This window comes from Gymnoscopelus braueri (genome assembly GCF_963280865.1).
Source record: "Gymnoscopelus braueri genome assembly, chromosome: 1".
Lineage (NCBI taxonomy): Eukaryota > Metazoa > Chordata > Actinopteri > Myctophiformes > Myctophidae > Gymnoscopelus > Gymnoscopelus braueri.
Genome location: NC_137603.1, coordinates 46,216,127 through 46,228,200, shown reverse-complemented (window position 1 = coordinate 46,228,200; position 12,074 = coordinate 46,216,127). Strand labels below are relative to the sequence as shown.

The 12,074-nt window shown below is 44.2% G+C and overlaps 1 protein-coding gene across 1 annotated transcript in view; it reads left to right on the top strand.

Moving 5' to 3' along the window:
• The window catches only part of LOC308074200 (CUB and sushi domain-containing protein 1-like), a gene marked incomplete at its 3' end in the record, with an annotated part of 656,606 nt that overhangs the window by 390,032 nt on the left and 254,500 nt on the right, over window positions 1–12,074 (top strand). Inside the window, exons 11-12 of the mRNA XM_080413541.1 lie at window positions 6,974–7,077; window positions 7,401–7,513. Coding sequence (XP_080269667.1) covers window positions 6,974–7,077; window positions 7,401–7,513 — 217 coding nt within the window. The remainder of the gene's footprint in view (window positions 1–6,973; window positions 7,078–7,400; window positions 7,514–12,074) is intronic.

Genomic DNA, 12,074 nt, shown 5'->3' with positions numbered 1-12,074 from the left:
ACAGTGACCTACAGTAGAGTCACACCGATGTGAAAAAGTGTGTGTATGTCAAATTTGACATCCTGTCAGATGTCTGTCATCTTGTACACACACACACGTTCCCCCATGGCCCTGGATTCACTTGGGGCAAATGCATCTCAAGGTGAATGATCTGTGTGTGTGTGTGTGTGGGGGGGTGTGTGTCTGTGCGCGGGTGTGTGTGTGTGTGTGGGGGGGTGTGTGTGTGTGTGTGTGTGTGTGTGTGTGTGTGTCAGTCAATTGATGTCTAGCTAATAATTCTCTTGTTTAAGTCTAAACCATGCCTGGTTGCTCACATGCATAAACCCTGTCACTCACTCTAACGCATTCTCTCTCTCACACACATCACATAGACTCTCTCTCTCTCTCTCTCTCTCTCTCTCTCTCTCTCTCTCTCTCTCTCTCTCTCTCTCTCTCTCTCTCTCTCACACACATACACACACACTCTCCTCTAATCATTGCTATTTTGTGCTTGGTGAATACATATTTGTGTGTGTTTATTACTGTATTAAATATAGGATCGTTCTCTCTGTCACTGTCACTCTCATCACTTTAATGTTTGCTAGACACCTATTTTGCCATTCTATTCAGGCTAATCACGGCCAATGAAGCCTAACACGATGGGTTTATGCTCATTTGTTGCAACACTTGTCGTATTACTGCTCATGCTGTTGTATTTACGGAAGATACAATGGCTGACATGAAGTATTGGCACGAGTTGACTGTTAATACAGTAAGCAGATACAGAGCTAATGTTCCTCATATTGCGCTGCAGTCACAAATTGTGGTCGCTCACAATTAGGTGACAGGTGGGTGACTATGGTGCACAGTTAGTGGTAGTCCAATGTAAATTAAAGACAAAAATAGATCAAGAAAAATAGGTCACTTGTGGCCTTTACTTGTTTCTAAAGGATGTAAATAATACGAATCTGTGACAAGCATAGCAATCTGCATCTTGCATGGAAAAGAGAGAGCAGATGTCATTGTCCACACTGGCATGCTAATGCCCAGGTCTAACATGGGTAACAAACAAATTGCTACAGACAAATGGATAGTGATCTATTTGAATGTTATGGGGAAGTGACTTCCCAATAATGCTTTTATACTGTTACATCTTAGACCCGATGCAATTCTTTTTTTTGAGAGCAAATGTCTTCGGCTGGGTCGTGTTTCTGTACCCTTTTTAAAACGATTCTTCCAACGTAATGATGCGTCGTTATGCCAGAGACACAGAGCTGTTTTTACTTACCCCACGACCTGAGCACTGCTTTGTTGGCCACAACGCCGCATTACGGTCAATTTTTTTACATTTGTTTTAATTCAGTTTTGAGGTTACACTACTGTTGACATTATCGCAGAGCACTCTAGTTGAGAGAGTCTGCTGAACGTTGGAAATGTAAATTAGTATTACCTTGCACAGTGTATAGCTACAGGTGATCTCTGTTACCCTCCTGAACTCAATTTGTCTATTACATGGATTCAACAGAGCTGTCAAGTAAGTGGCTGTTGCTCAAAATAGGATTCGCTTTGAGTTGTTCCAAACTACGCCACCAACAGCCCCATATCTATAACTATAAGGTGTCTCAAAACAGCTGTAACAGACAAACCAGGGGATCCTTGAGTTATTTTACCACACACAAGTTGTTTGCTTCCTGCATCACATTGTGCACGGGTTACTCCAGGACAAAGTTAACAGATAGGCATGGTTCATCTGGGTATTTGCAGGGCACAGCTGACAGGCTAGCCAAGTAAATCTCTATGACCCATTAGGATTACAAAGTTGTCAGTTCTTACAATTTTACAGCTTGCTGACAGCAATAACAGCCATAAATGTAAAGTTGATGTTGTCAGCATGATGGCAGCCAAGCTAAACTACAAAGCAGCTATTTAGATGCAGTGTGGGATGGGGGATGAGTGTGTATCCTGCCTGTGCGTTTCCTTTGTGTAGATCAAGAGGAACAGTTACTGGCATGGAATGCAGCCCTTATTGTTTACATGGCTCTACTGAGCTACACAGACCCACAGAAGTGCTTCTGGAATTGTTGCTTGAATTCCAGGGAAATACCCCAGAGAAATTAGGGCCAGAGTAAGAAAAACAAATTTGTCACTCTATGTTTAAACATATGTGCTCTAATCAGATTCTGTTAATTAACGTGAGTGAGATATTGGGGAATACATAAATATAAGTTTACATTTCAGTTTCTGTGTGTCAGGGCAGGATAGGTCTCCTCCAAGTATTCCTATGCATTCGTGCAGTCTCCAGATAAAGTTTTAGATTCATTTTGTCAACAGAACTGCAGTGACTAGCTGGCTAAACTTGACAACAAAACCTAAAAATGCTCACTGCCCAGCGGTGACTCAACACCGTTGGTCACGATGTCCTCCTCTTCCGCATGTGGGTGACCTCCGGATGACTGTTGTTCTGTGGTATACTGTTTGACCCGAGGCTGTGTCACACTAAAAGGTAATTCACTGGATTTTAATTTGCACAGTTCCTCTATCATCTAATCAATATTTTGCTTTGCTGCAGGCGTAGTTTTGAGGGGAGACCTGTGGATGACTGCTTGGCAGCTTGATTTCCATGTAATAGCCTGTCAGTCAGCCTGCCCTGAGTTGACCCATGGAGGTTTATTAGACTGGCCTGAATGTACCTCACTTTAAAGGCAATAGTATTATTGCGCTAATGCTGTTTTAGATGACTATATTGAGCAAGTTGAGAGACTTACAGATAGATAGATAGACAGACAGACATGTTTGGTGTACTGTTTGCAGTTCTAGACAAAAATCTTATCGGAGTACTATAATCGCTGCTCAGCAGTGAGTCAGCACAGCTCCTCTACTTCGCTATAGCTATGCTTCTGCTAGGCTTTGAGAGGGCCACCTCATCAAGATCAAGGTCAGGACTTTCTATAGCACGGTGGATATTTTTGTGTATACAGTACCTGAATGTGTGTGTGTGTGTGTGTGTGTGCGTGCGTGTGCGCGTATGCTGAGGGTGTCTCACCTCAGGGCATGTTTGCAGTCTATTCTGTAGTAGTTTATCTGACCAACTGGCAGAAGGTAATACACTCCAGGTATGGATTACAGAGTGCCTGTAATGTTGTTTATAAGGGGCTATTGAGCTGCACCGACCAGAAGAAATGCCCCTGAAATGGTGACTAGATTGGCACAGAAATGCCCTCTGAGAAATTGAGATCAGCATGGAGAGAGATTATTGTCGATCTCTCCCAGGATGTAATCATGCCCTGAGGTGACCCAGCCACTCACAGTTGTGCTAGTTTGCTCGCTGGATGACTGAAGGTATTTTGCCCTAGCTTTGGGTTGCAGAGTGCTCTTAATGACGCTTAAATGGGCTATTGAGCTGCTCTTAGCTTGCTCTGCTGCTTGCTAACGACCCCAGAGTGAAAATGCTTCACTTCCTCCCCTTTTAAATGGAATGTCCACCATGAAACGTAATCCAGTTCCTGTAAGTTGGATTTTTTTCTTGGAGAGTTACCTCTATAGATTGCTGAACGGAAAGCGAATGTTTCCCGAAAGAAGAAAACCAAGAGGGAGAACCAAGAAGTTTACCTGTGACCTGATCAGGAGAAAACCCTATAGAGCTGGAGATTCTTCTTTCTTGCTTTCGGGCTTTTTTGCTGGCTTAATTGCTTTCTTCTTTCTTTCTTCTTTAATAGAATGACACTAATGTAATGTTGATTTGGACTCATCTTAATTCTGTCTAAATGGGTCCATTTTGCTCTACTGAGCAGCTTTGAGTTTCTTGCAAATGAGGAGTATAGTAATTACGCTTCCTTTCTTGCTTTAAGAGTGCTACTGCTGCTTTATGATCTGCTTAAAAAAACAAACAACATAATAAACAGAAATAAACACTCACTCTCCCCTTTTCCCTCTTTTTTGAGAGATGCACCCGCAGCGCACACGCATGGAATCACTAAGAAACATTATACCTTTTCATTTTCTAGTTCTGTTCCATAATGAGCTTTTGCCCACAGACTGTTGTTTACGTATGAAAGGGTTGTGCGACCATGGATTGCGACAAACACCAGTTTCATGAATAGAAAAACACAATTCTACAACAATGATATTGGCGATTCATGTGATCTGGAAACCAGTAACTAACTAAACTTGCATCCTTTAAGACTACTATACGGTTGCTGTACAATCTGCTTACACACACACACACACACACACACACACACACACACACACACACACACACACACACACACACACACACACACACACACACACACACACAGTTTTTGCTCAGTGACATTGATAAATGCATTGTGTGATTGATATTTGACAAACAGGAAATGTCTCCTATATCCCTCTTATGGCTGGATGTTAACACTGCTCTTTTTGATATGTAGATCCTCTTTGATCTTGTTTTTAGTTGATAGAAGTTATCCCCTCAGACTGCTGTTCTTATTTTTAAATTAAGGGGATGTTTGGTAGACATCGTGCGTTGATTGAATGTGATTATAGCCTTAAGGATTCACAATTTACATTCACATTACATTCATCATCACAAGGCGGATTCTACTGTAATCCACAACTTCAAAGTGTCCCCTAGTCTTCTGAGCTACCAGTATGCTCTATGACATTCACTTTTTATGAATGCGACAGCAACCTGCTTTCCCCTCGTATTGTTTGAGATATGATTTATGACTAATGCATAATTGATCGTCATACATTATTTCCCAGGAACAATGATCATTGCACAGCACGCAATAGATTCATGATGCGTTGCTGGTTGCATGCAGAGGGCGTACCGTTATCCCCCTGTCACAATGTGCCCTCAAGAAGTTGACTCTGTTGCTGCAAAAAGTTTCAAGGGACACACAAAGGACACAAAACACTTCAGTGCTGTTCCCGTGAAGGAGAGATTTACATGGTGTGAATGATGACATTATCTATTCACTAGGCAAAGAAACACACCTTTATGGAAAGTTTAGGGTATTTATTGAATATTGGATACATAGAATAATGGAGGGAAATGAAAGGGGTTCCGGGGAGGGTCGCAGACCCTGGAGTCTTTGGGGAGGAGGTCGTTAGCGTGGTCGGCATGGCGGCTTGGACGGCTGTTAGCGTAGTCGGCACGGCACACATGGACTGTTACCCCCAGCAGGAACCTGAGAAAGGGAAAGGAAAGAAAGGATGGAGGGAGGCGGAGAGAGACAGAGAAAAGAAAGGAGTAGTAGAAAGCACAACCTGTGGAGGTGAAAGGGGTGGTGGAGGGATGCAGAAACTACGAGCTTGAGTACGAAGTACGAAAAGCGAGTAAGGGGTTTCTGGGTAGTTCTGATGTGTATAAATAGCGCCAGGTAGATTGGTAAAAGGGGCGGAGTAAAGGTGTGTATCCCCGCCTCCTGAACATCTGTTGTTCCAACGCCATTTCACTAGGCAAAGAAACACACCTTTATGGAAAGTTTAGGGTATTTATTGAATATTGGATACATAGAATAATGGAGGGAAATGAAAGGGGTTCCGGGGAGGGTCGCAGACCCTGGAGTCTTTGGGGAGGAGGTCGTTAGCGTGGTCGGCATGGCGGCTTGGACGGCTGTTAGCGTAGTCGGCACGGCACACATGGACTGTTACCCCCAAAGAGAGACAATGAGAGCAACAACTAAACTAAAGATTATGGCTGGTCTGATTTGGTAAGCCCCATAAAAAAACGTGAAAACTGGTCTGGACTGGTGAGCGGTGTAGCGTGGTGGTGTTATAACCGTGTGGCGGGACTAGAAAGGGGGGGGGGGGGGGGTGTGGAGGGCAATTAGCTAGGGCTAGGGGGTTTGGGGGGGTTCTGGGGGCATGAGGCCCGGGCGTGGGCTCCGCCGCAGTGGCTGCAAACGTGGAGCAGCTTGCACGAGCTGGCTGAGCAACCTAAGTCGTTAAAGTTATTACAAACCATGCTCTTGCCGCAGAACAAAACGGGGCGCCCACGCCGGTCGGTGGTTCGGTTGTTGGCTGGGTAGATGGGTGAGGGGGTGGGGGGATGGCAAGGGGGAGCTGGGGAGGGAAGGGGAGTTGGGGGCTGGAAGGCCACAGTGGCTGGAGCCGGGGTGGGGCTGGGAGCTGCGAACGCGCACAAGCTGGCGGGGTGGGCGGAGTTGCCGCATAGTGAGCAGGTTTCTGCCACCCTGCCTGCGGAGAGCCGGCAATACAACTCGAGGTCTAGGCGACCCCAGTAGGTGCCCAGGTTCCACTGCTGGAGCCTGGCAGCGGCTGTGGAGGAGAACTGGCGGTGGTACTCCTGGAAGAGGATTCCTCCGAAACGGATGGCTAGATCGAGTACCACCGCCATGTAGTCGTCCAGCTCCTGTCGCCGGGCTGGGAAGACGGAGCAGATCACGTCTCTGTAGATGCCGAAAGCCAGGCAGAACTCCGCAACGGTGAGTGGAGCGGAACGGGTAGGGGTGGAGTTGCGGAGTTGTATCTGGATGCCGCCGCAGTCCAGGAACCGTGGCTCGGTGTTGCTGTCGGAGGGGCGGAGGAGGGAAGCCAGGTCGACATGGTTGCCCTGAAGGATCTGGTTGCGGAGGGCAGGTGGGATTGGTTGGGGGTTCCTGGACAGCGCGTTGGCCGGTGGGTCAACTGGTAGGGCTGTGGAGAGAGAAAAGGGGGGGGGTGGATGGGGGGAGGGGGTATTGAGGGGAAGACAGGAAAGAACAGGGGGGGGCAGAAACTACGAGCTTGAGTACGAAGTACGAAAAGCGAGTAAGGGGTTTCTGGGTAGTTCTGATGTGTATAAATAGCGCCAGGTAGATTGGTAAAAGGGGCGGAGTAAAGGTGTGTATCCCCGCCTCCTGAACATCTGTTGTTCCAACGCCATGCCTGTCATTATTGTCATTGGTTCTAAGGGTACAAATGAAGAAAACACATTTTGCTTTACATGCAACCCTCTCTGCATGGCATGATAACACATATATCTGTCTTTCTGTTCCTACAGGTGATAAAGTTGGCATTTGAAGAATTTGACCTGGAGAGAGGATATGACACTCTAACTGTGGGAGATGGGGGGAAGATAGGAGACACACGGAGAGTACTATATGTGTAAGTACCACCTGAATACTGATGCAATTCTACTACTACTACTACTACTACTACTACTTGTACTACTAAAATGTATAATTATTAACATGACAAAACGCAAGGAAAGCGATGGAGGTTAATGTACATAATTATGAATAGTATTAATATTGCTATTATTTTGTTACGAGACGTGTGTGTGTGTGTGTGTGTGTGTGTGTGTGTGTGTGTGTGTGTGTGTGTGTGTGTGTGTGTGTGTGTGTGTGTGTGTGTGTGTGTGTGTGTGTGTGTGTGTGTGTGTGTGTCTCTCTCTCTCTCTCTCTCTCTTTGCCTGGCACTTCCTCTAGATTGACTGGCTCCAGTGTCCCTGACCTAATTGTCAGCCTGTCCAGTCAGATGTGGTTACACCTGCAGTCGGACGATACCATTGGCTTACAGGGATTTAAAGCTGTCTATGAAGGTATACTGCACTCCTCTGACACATGTGCGCACCCACACATGCACACACGCGCATACGCACACGCACGCATGGACAAAACCTGATGTAGGATGTGTGCTAGATTTAATTAGGGATCTGTTTGGTGTGTATTCATGTCAGCAATGTAGCAAGGAGCTAAACCATTCATTTATTAAAAATAAAGAAGTACTTTAAAATACATTTGTTTTACTGGGAGCCAGTGAAGAGAAGCAAAAATGTAAGTGATCTGTTAAAACCTTTTGGTATTAGATAAAACCCTGGCAGCTGCATTCGTAACAAGCTTGAGTTAATTTAACAACTACTTTGACAGACCAGCAAAAAGTGCGTTACAGTAATCAAGTCTACTGGAAATAAAAGCATGCACCAGCTTTTCAGAATCTGACTGTGTCAGAAAGCATCTTTAGATATATTCCTCAGATGATAAAAGGCAGCCTTGGAGATATTAGTTCTGTGCTTCTGAAAGTTAAGATCAGCATCCAAGATCAAGTCAAGTTTTTGACGCGCTCACAAGGTTTCACTGACAGGAGTTTTCCCAAGAATTGGAGATTTGATATCGTCCTGTACAGTAGTTCTCAAAAACAAGATTGTTCTTTTTCTACAAAGGTGTTATCATGGCATACTTAAGACCTGTGGGAAATATTCCAGAGAGTAGTGAGGCATCAACAATCTTTAGGACATAATCGACAAAACTGTTTCACATATTTCTGAACAGCTTAGGCACTGGGTACTTAAGCACATCCAGCTTAATTGCTGCACCACTTCTTAAGCCTGATTTATTCTTCGTCGCACAACCGTGTAGCGTGCTCAAAATAGCCAATCTACAAGCTCACTATGCGACGCATCCGCGACACGTTGCTATTTTAGGCGCGCAACTCCATCGCACGACTGAGCATAAATTAGACATTATACTGTAGTTCACTATGTTGAATGAAAGCGAAATTGGACGTGGAAGAATAGCGATTACACCCACCAGCAGAGGAAGACACAATATTATTCCTAATACAGATTTTATATTTACTGTAAAAGGCGAATGTGTTACATGTATGAGTTGTGAACATCAGCAGGTATTGATCTAAGTGGAGTAATCAGTTTATTAATGTATTATCACGAACATACATAGAAAATGGGTTTGTGAAATCTGATTGGTTGCTAGGTGTGGTATAATAGAAATATACCACAGATATGATGTCTTCATTGACGTTTCTTCCAGTTAAGAGGGAGTTTTTCGTTGCCACTGTCGCAAAATTGCTTGCTCAGGGTGGGATGTCGGGTCTCTACTCTACATGTAAAGTGTCTTGAGACAACTTGTTGTGATTTGACACTTTAATAAAATTGAATTGAATTGAATTGAATTCATACAGTTCTATAAGAAATGTAAAACTCAAACTATAGGTCAAGGTGGAATTACAACATTTAACTTTTATCTCCATGGAGGCTGAACTATGGAGGAGTGGATAGATCAATGCATGCCTGTGGGAGAAATCCACCATAAAAGGACGGCATGCACAACGGTGGAAAGGCAATGCTTTGATGACTGGTGTCAAGAGAGAGATGTAGTTGCAAACCTTCAACAATCATCAGAAAGGGTGGATCAATTCGTTTTTGTGAGATTTATGATGCGTAGCCTGCTAGCTAGTTCAGGCAGACACTCGAGAGGTTTATACGCGTGTGCAGCACTATGTGGGTGATGTACTGTATGTGACGTGTCAAGCAGCTGACCAAATTGGCGGTCTACTTAAAGGGATAGTTCACCCCCAAAATGACTAGTTTTTTACCCCATGGAGACTTGAATTCTTGGATATTTTATTTGTTTTTGTCGCATTCCTAAGCCAATAATTTGATGAGCGGTTCCGGTAGGAGACACAAAGAGTCTCCTTTGTGTCTCCTACCGGAACTGCTGCCTGCTGGTCATCAATTTATTGGCTTAGGAATGCGTAAAAATAAATTAAAAAATCCATGAATTCAAGTCTCCATTCTGGTGAAATAATCAATAGAAAAAAATGATTTTTGTTTAGGTGAACTATCTCTTTAAGCTCACCTGATTCCATTGCACTTCCTCTTGCTGCCGGTGCTGCCACTGATGTTGTATGTGCTTCGTTTGCTCCCAGCACCACCAGTAGGCTCTGCTTTACTAAGGGTTCTGTTTTCCCCTGGAGGGTTTATTATAGATGTGTATCTCCCTGCTCTTAAATGGTTGTCTGTAATGTGCTGACCAGGGCGTAATGTATAGCAGAGCCTGGACGCCAAGATCATACATAATATTCACACTTGTATTTACATTTTATAAATGCAATGTTCTCAAGCTATTATTGGTCTCAATCGCTCAGTGAGTTATCTGACTGAACTATGCCAGTGTCAGAAACAGAAGATGGGACTGGTGATCTGGAAGAAATTCGTTTAGATTTGCTATATTTGCTATTTTTTTTCTTTTAAATGTTTGAAAGCAAAACTGAAAGTGGTTAATTCTGTCGTGGGGTTTTATAAACAATTAGCCAATGTAAAGTGCAATGAAAAGAGCTTGCGACTGATGTAAACATTGCACAGCAACCACCATGTGCAAACAGATTATATTATATTTAAGAGAAGAAAAAAAATCAGATCTACATCATGCTCATAGCGCTTTGAGCTTGTATATCTGCTATTTTTGAAAATTAGAGCCAAAGAAATCTAAAAAGACACAGATGCTTTCCCGGTCTTAATGGATTCATATAAATATGTTTATATTGCATTATAGTCATAGAAAGTGTTACTACTTTACTATTTTACTGTTACTATTTTAATTGGGAAGTGTATATTGTTTTATTTCTCCATAATTGTTAACTGTTTTCTAAAAGCAATAACTCACTCCAGACCAATTGGCATTGCGTCTGGCCAACAACCCCCTTAGCTGTGATATAACGACAGTATAGCATGGCCTGTCAGGAGTTATAGTGGCTTGAATAGCCCATAGACACAGATGGATACATCAATTATGCACACATACAAAGACATGCACACAGCGAGACACGGCACACATAATGAATTGGTCGCTGCCGGGCCGAAAACCTTGTATCTCAATCCATGTTTCAACTTTTTATGTTTTTTGCTGCAAAAATAACCGCCATATGAGCTCACGACCTGTGACGTATGGTGAGCTTATAGATCTGCTATTTCCGCTATATAAAAAGTATGAAAGTAATGAAAGGTATTGACAAGCTTGTGACTAAATAATAACTACATTGGATCCATTGGAACACAGGTTATTATTTTTTTCCATTTCCTGAAAGTTAACAGGTTTGGACATACAAGCTTTCCACCTGACATCAACAATCCTACTATAAACGCGAGAAATCTTTGTCCGTCTGTCTGTATGGGCATGTCCATGCACTGTTTTACCCCGACTGACTTCAAACTCGGCGTGTGTATCGGCGAGGACTCGAGGGCGTGATGCGCCAAGTATAGGAAGTCGGTTGGATCAGCGGATCTCCCCAGACGACCCAAGTGAGTGCCGCGCCCGGGTCGAGTCTGTGGAATAGGCGGTCGTCCAGAACTACCGACCAACTTCAAACTCCGAGTGGGAAGTTGGTCAGATCAGCGATCTCCCAAAAATATCGATAGAACCGCTAATCCCCATAAATGGAGTACGTTAATGTCATCAACATGACATCATAGACTGACCTAGACTCCATATTTGAGCATGCCTGACACAGAACTCCATCTATTGGCATAAACGGGACACAGACAGACGGATACAGAAATCTCCATATAAGGACATAAAAGGGTCACAGACAGACAGGCAGGTACAGCAGTTACTCTGGCATTGGGTATTGCCTAACTGGGTGGGGCATGCATTTCCAAATTGCCTCGTTCTAGACTTCCGGACGTTAATATAATACACAGACATACCGTACTGTTATTCTCTGTGTCTGATGCAGGCGACCATGGAAGTAAACATGAACATACACATGCATTCAATAGAGCACTAGCCTGCTGCAACCCTCCTGATTTCGTGTATAAAGGGGCGTGTGTATAGAGCCGGCGAGAGACGGCGCCTGATCCCATTGGTTCACCGATCTGTCCGTCAACCCCCGCCCCGTTAACACAACATTACGAGCGACGCCCACTGCACTCTGGTTGGTTGGGAAATGAAACACTTCCTCATACCCAGTACAGGCTATAGTTGGGCCAGGCTTTTATTTTTTAGCAAAACTAAGCAATAAAAGCCTGGAGATCGAGGCTAATAGAGCACGAAAGGCGTGTGTTGCTGACTATGAAGAGCCAGTGCTGTTGTCCTCTGTCACCTGTGGATGTTTATTTGCGTATAGCCGACCACCGATTTCCATGGCGACAATGCTCCAATTGAAAAGGTTTACTGCGAGGGGTGATGCGTTTGTGCGATTGCACGTGAGTGTGCAGGCTAATGCATGGTTTACCACATGAGGCACAGATGTAATGTGCACGTAGGAGGTGAGACCCTGCAGCATGCTGCAGTGTCTGCGCCACAGTTCTCCTCCTCTCCGTGGCCTGTTCCTGGAAGCGTGTGAAGCCTGGGGGACTGGTGGAA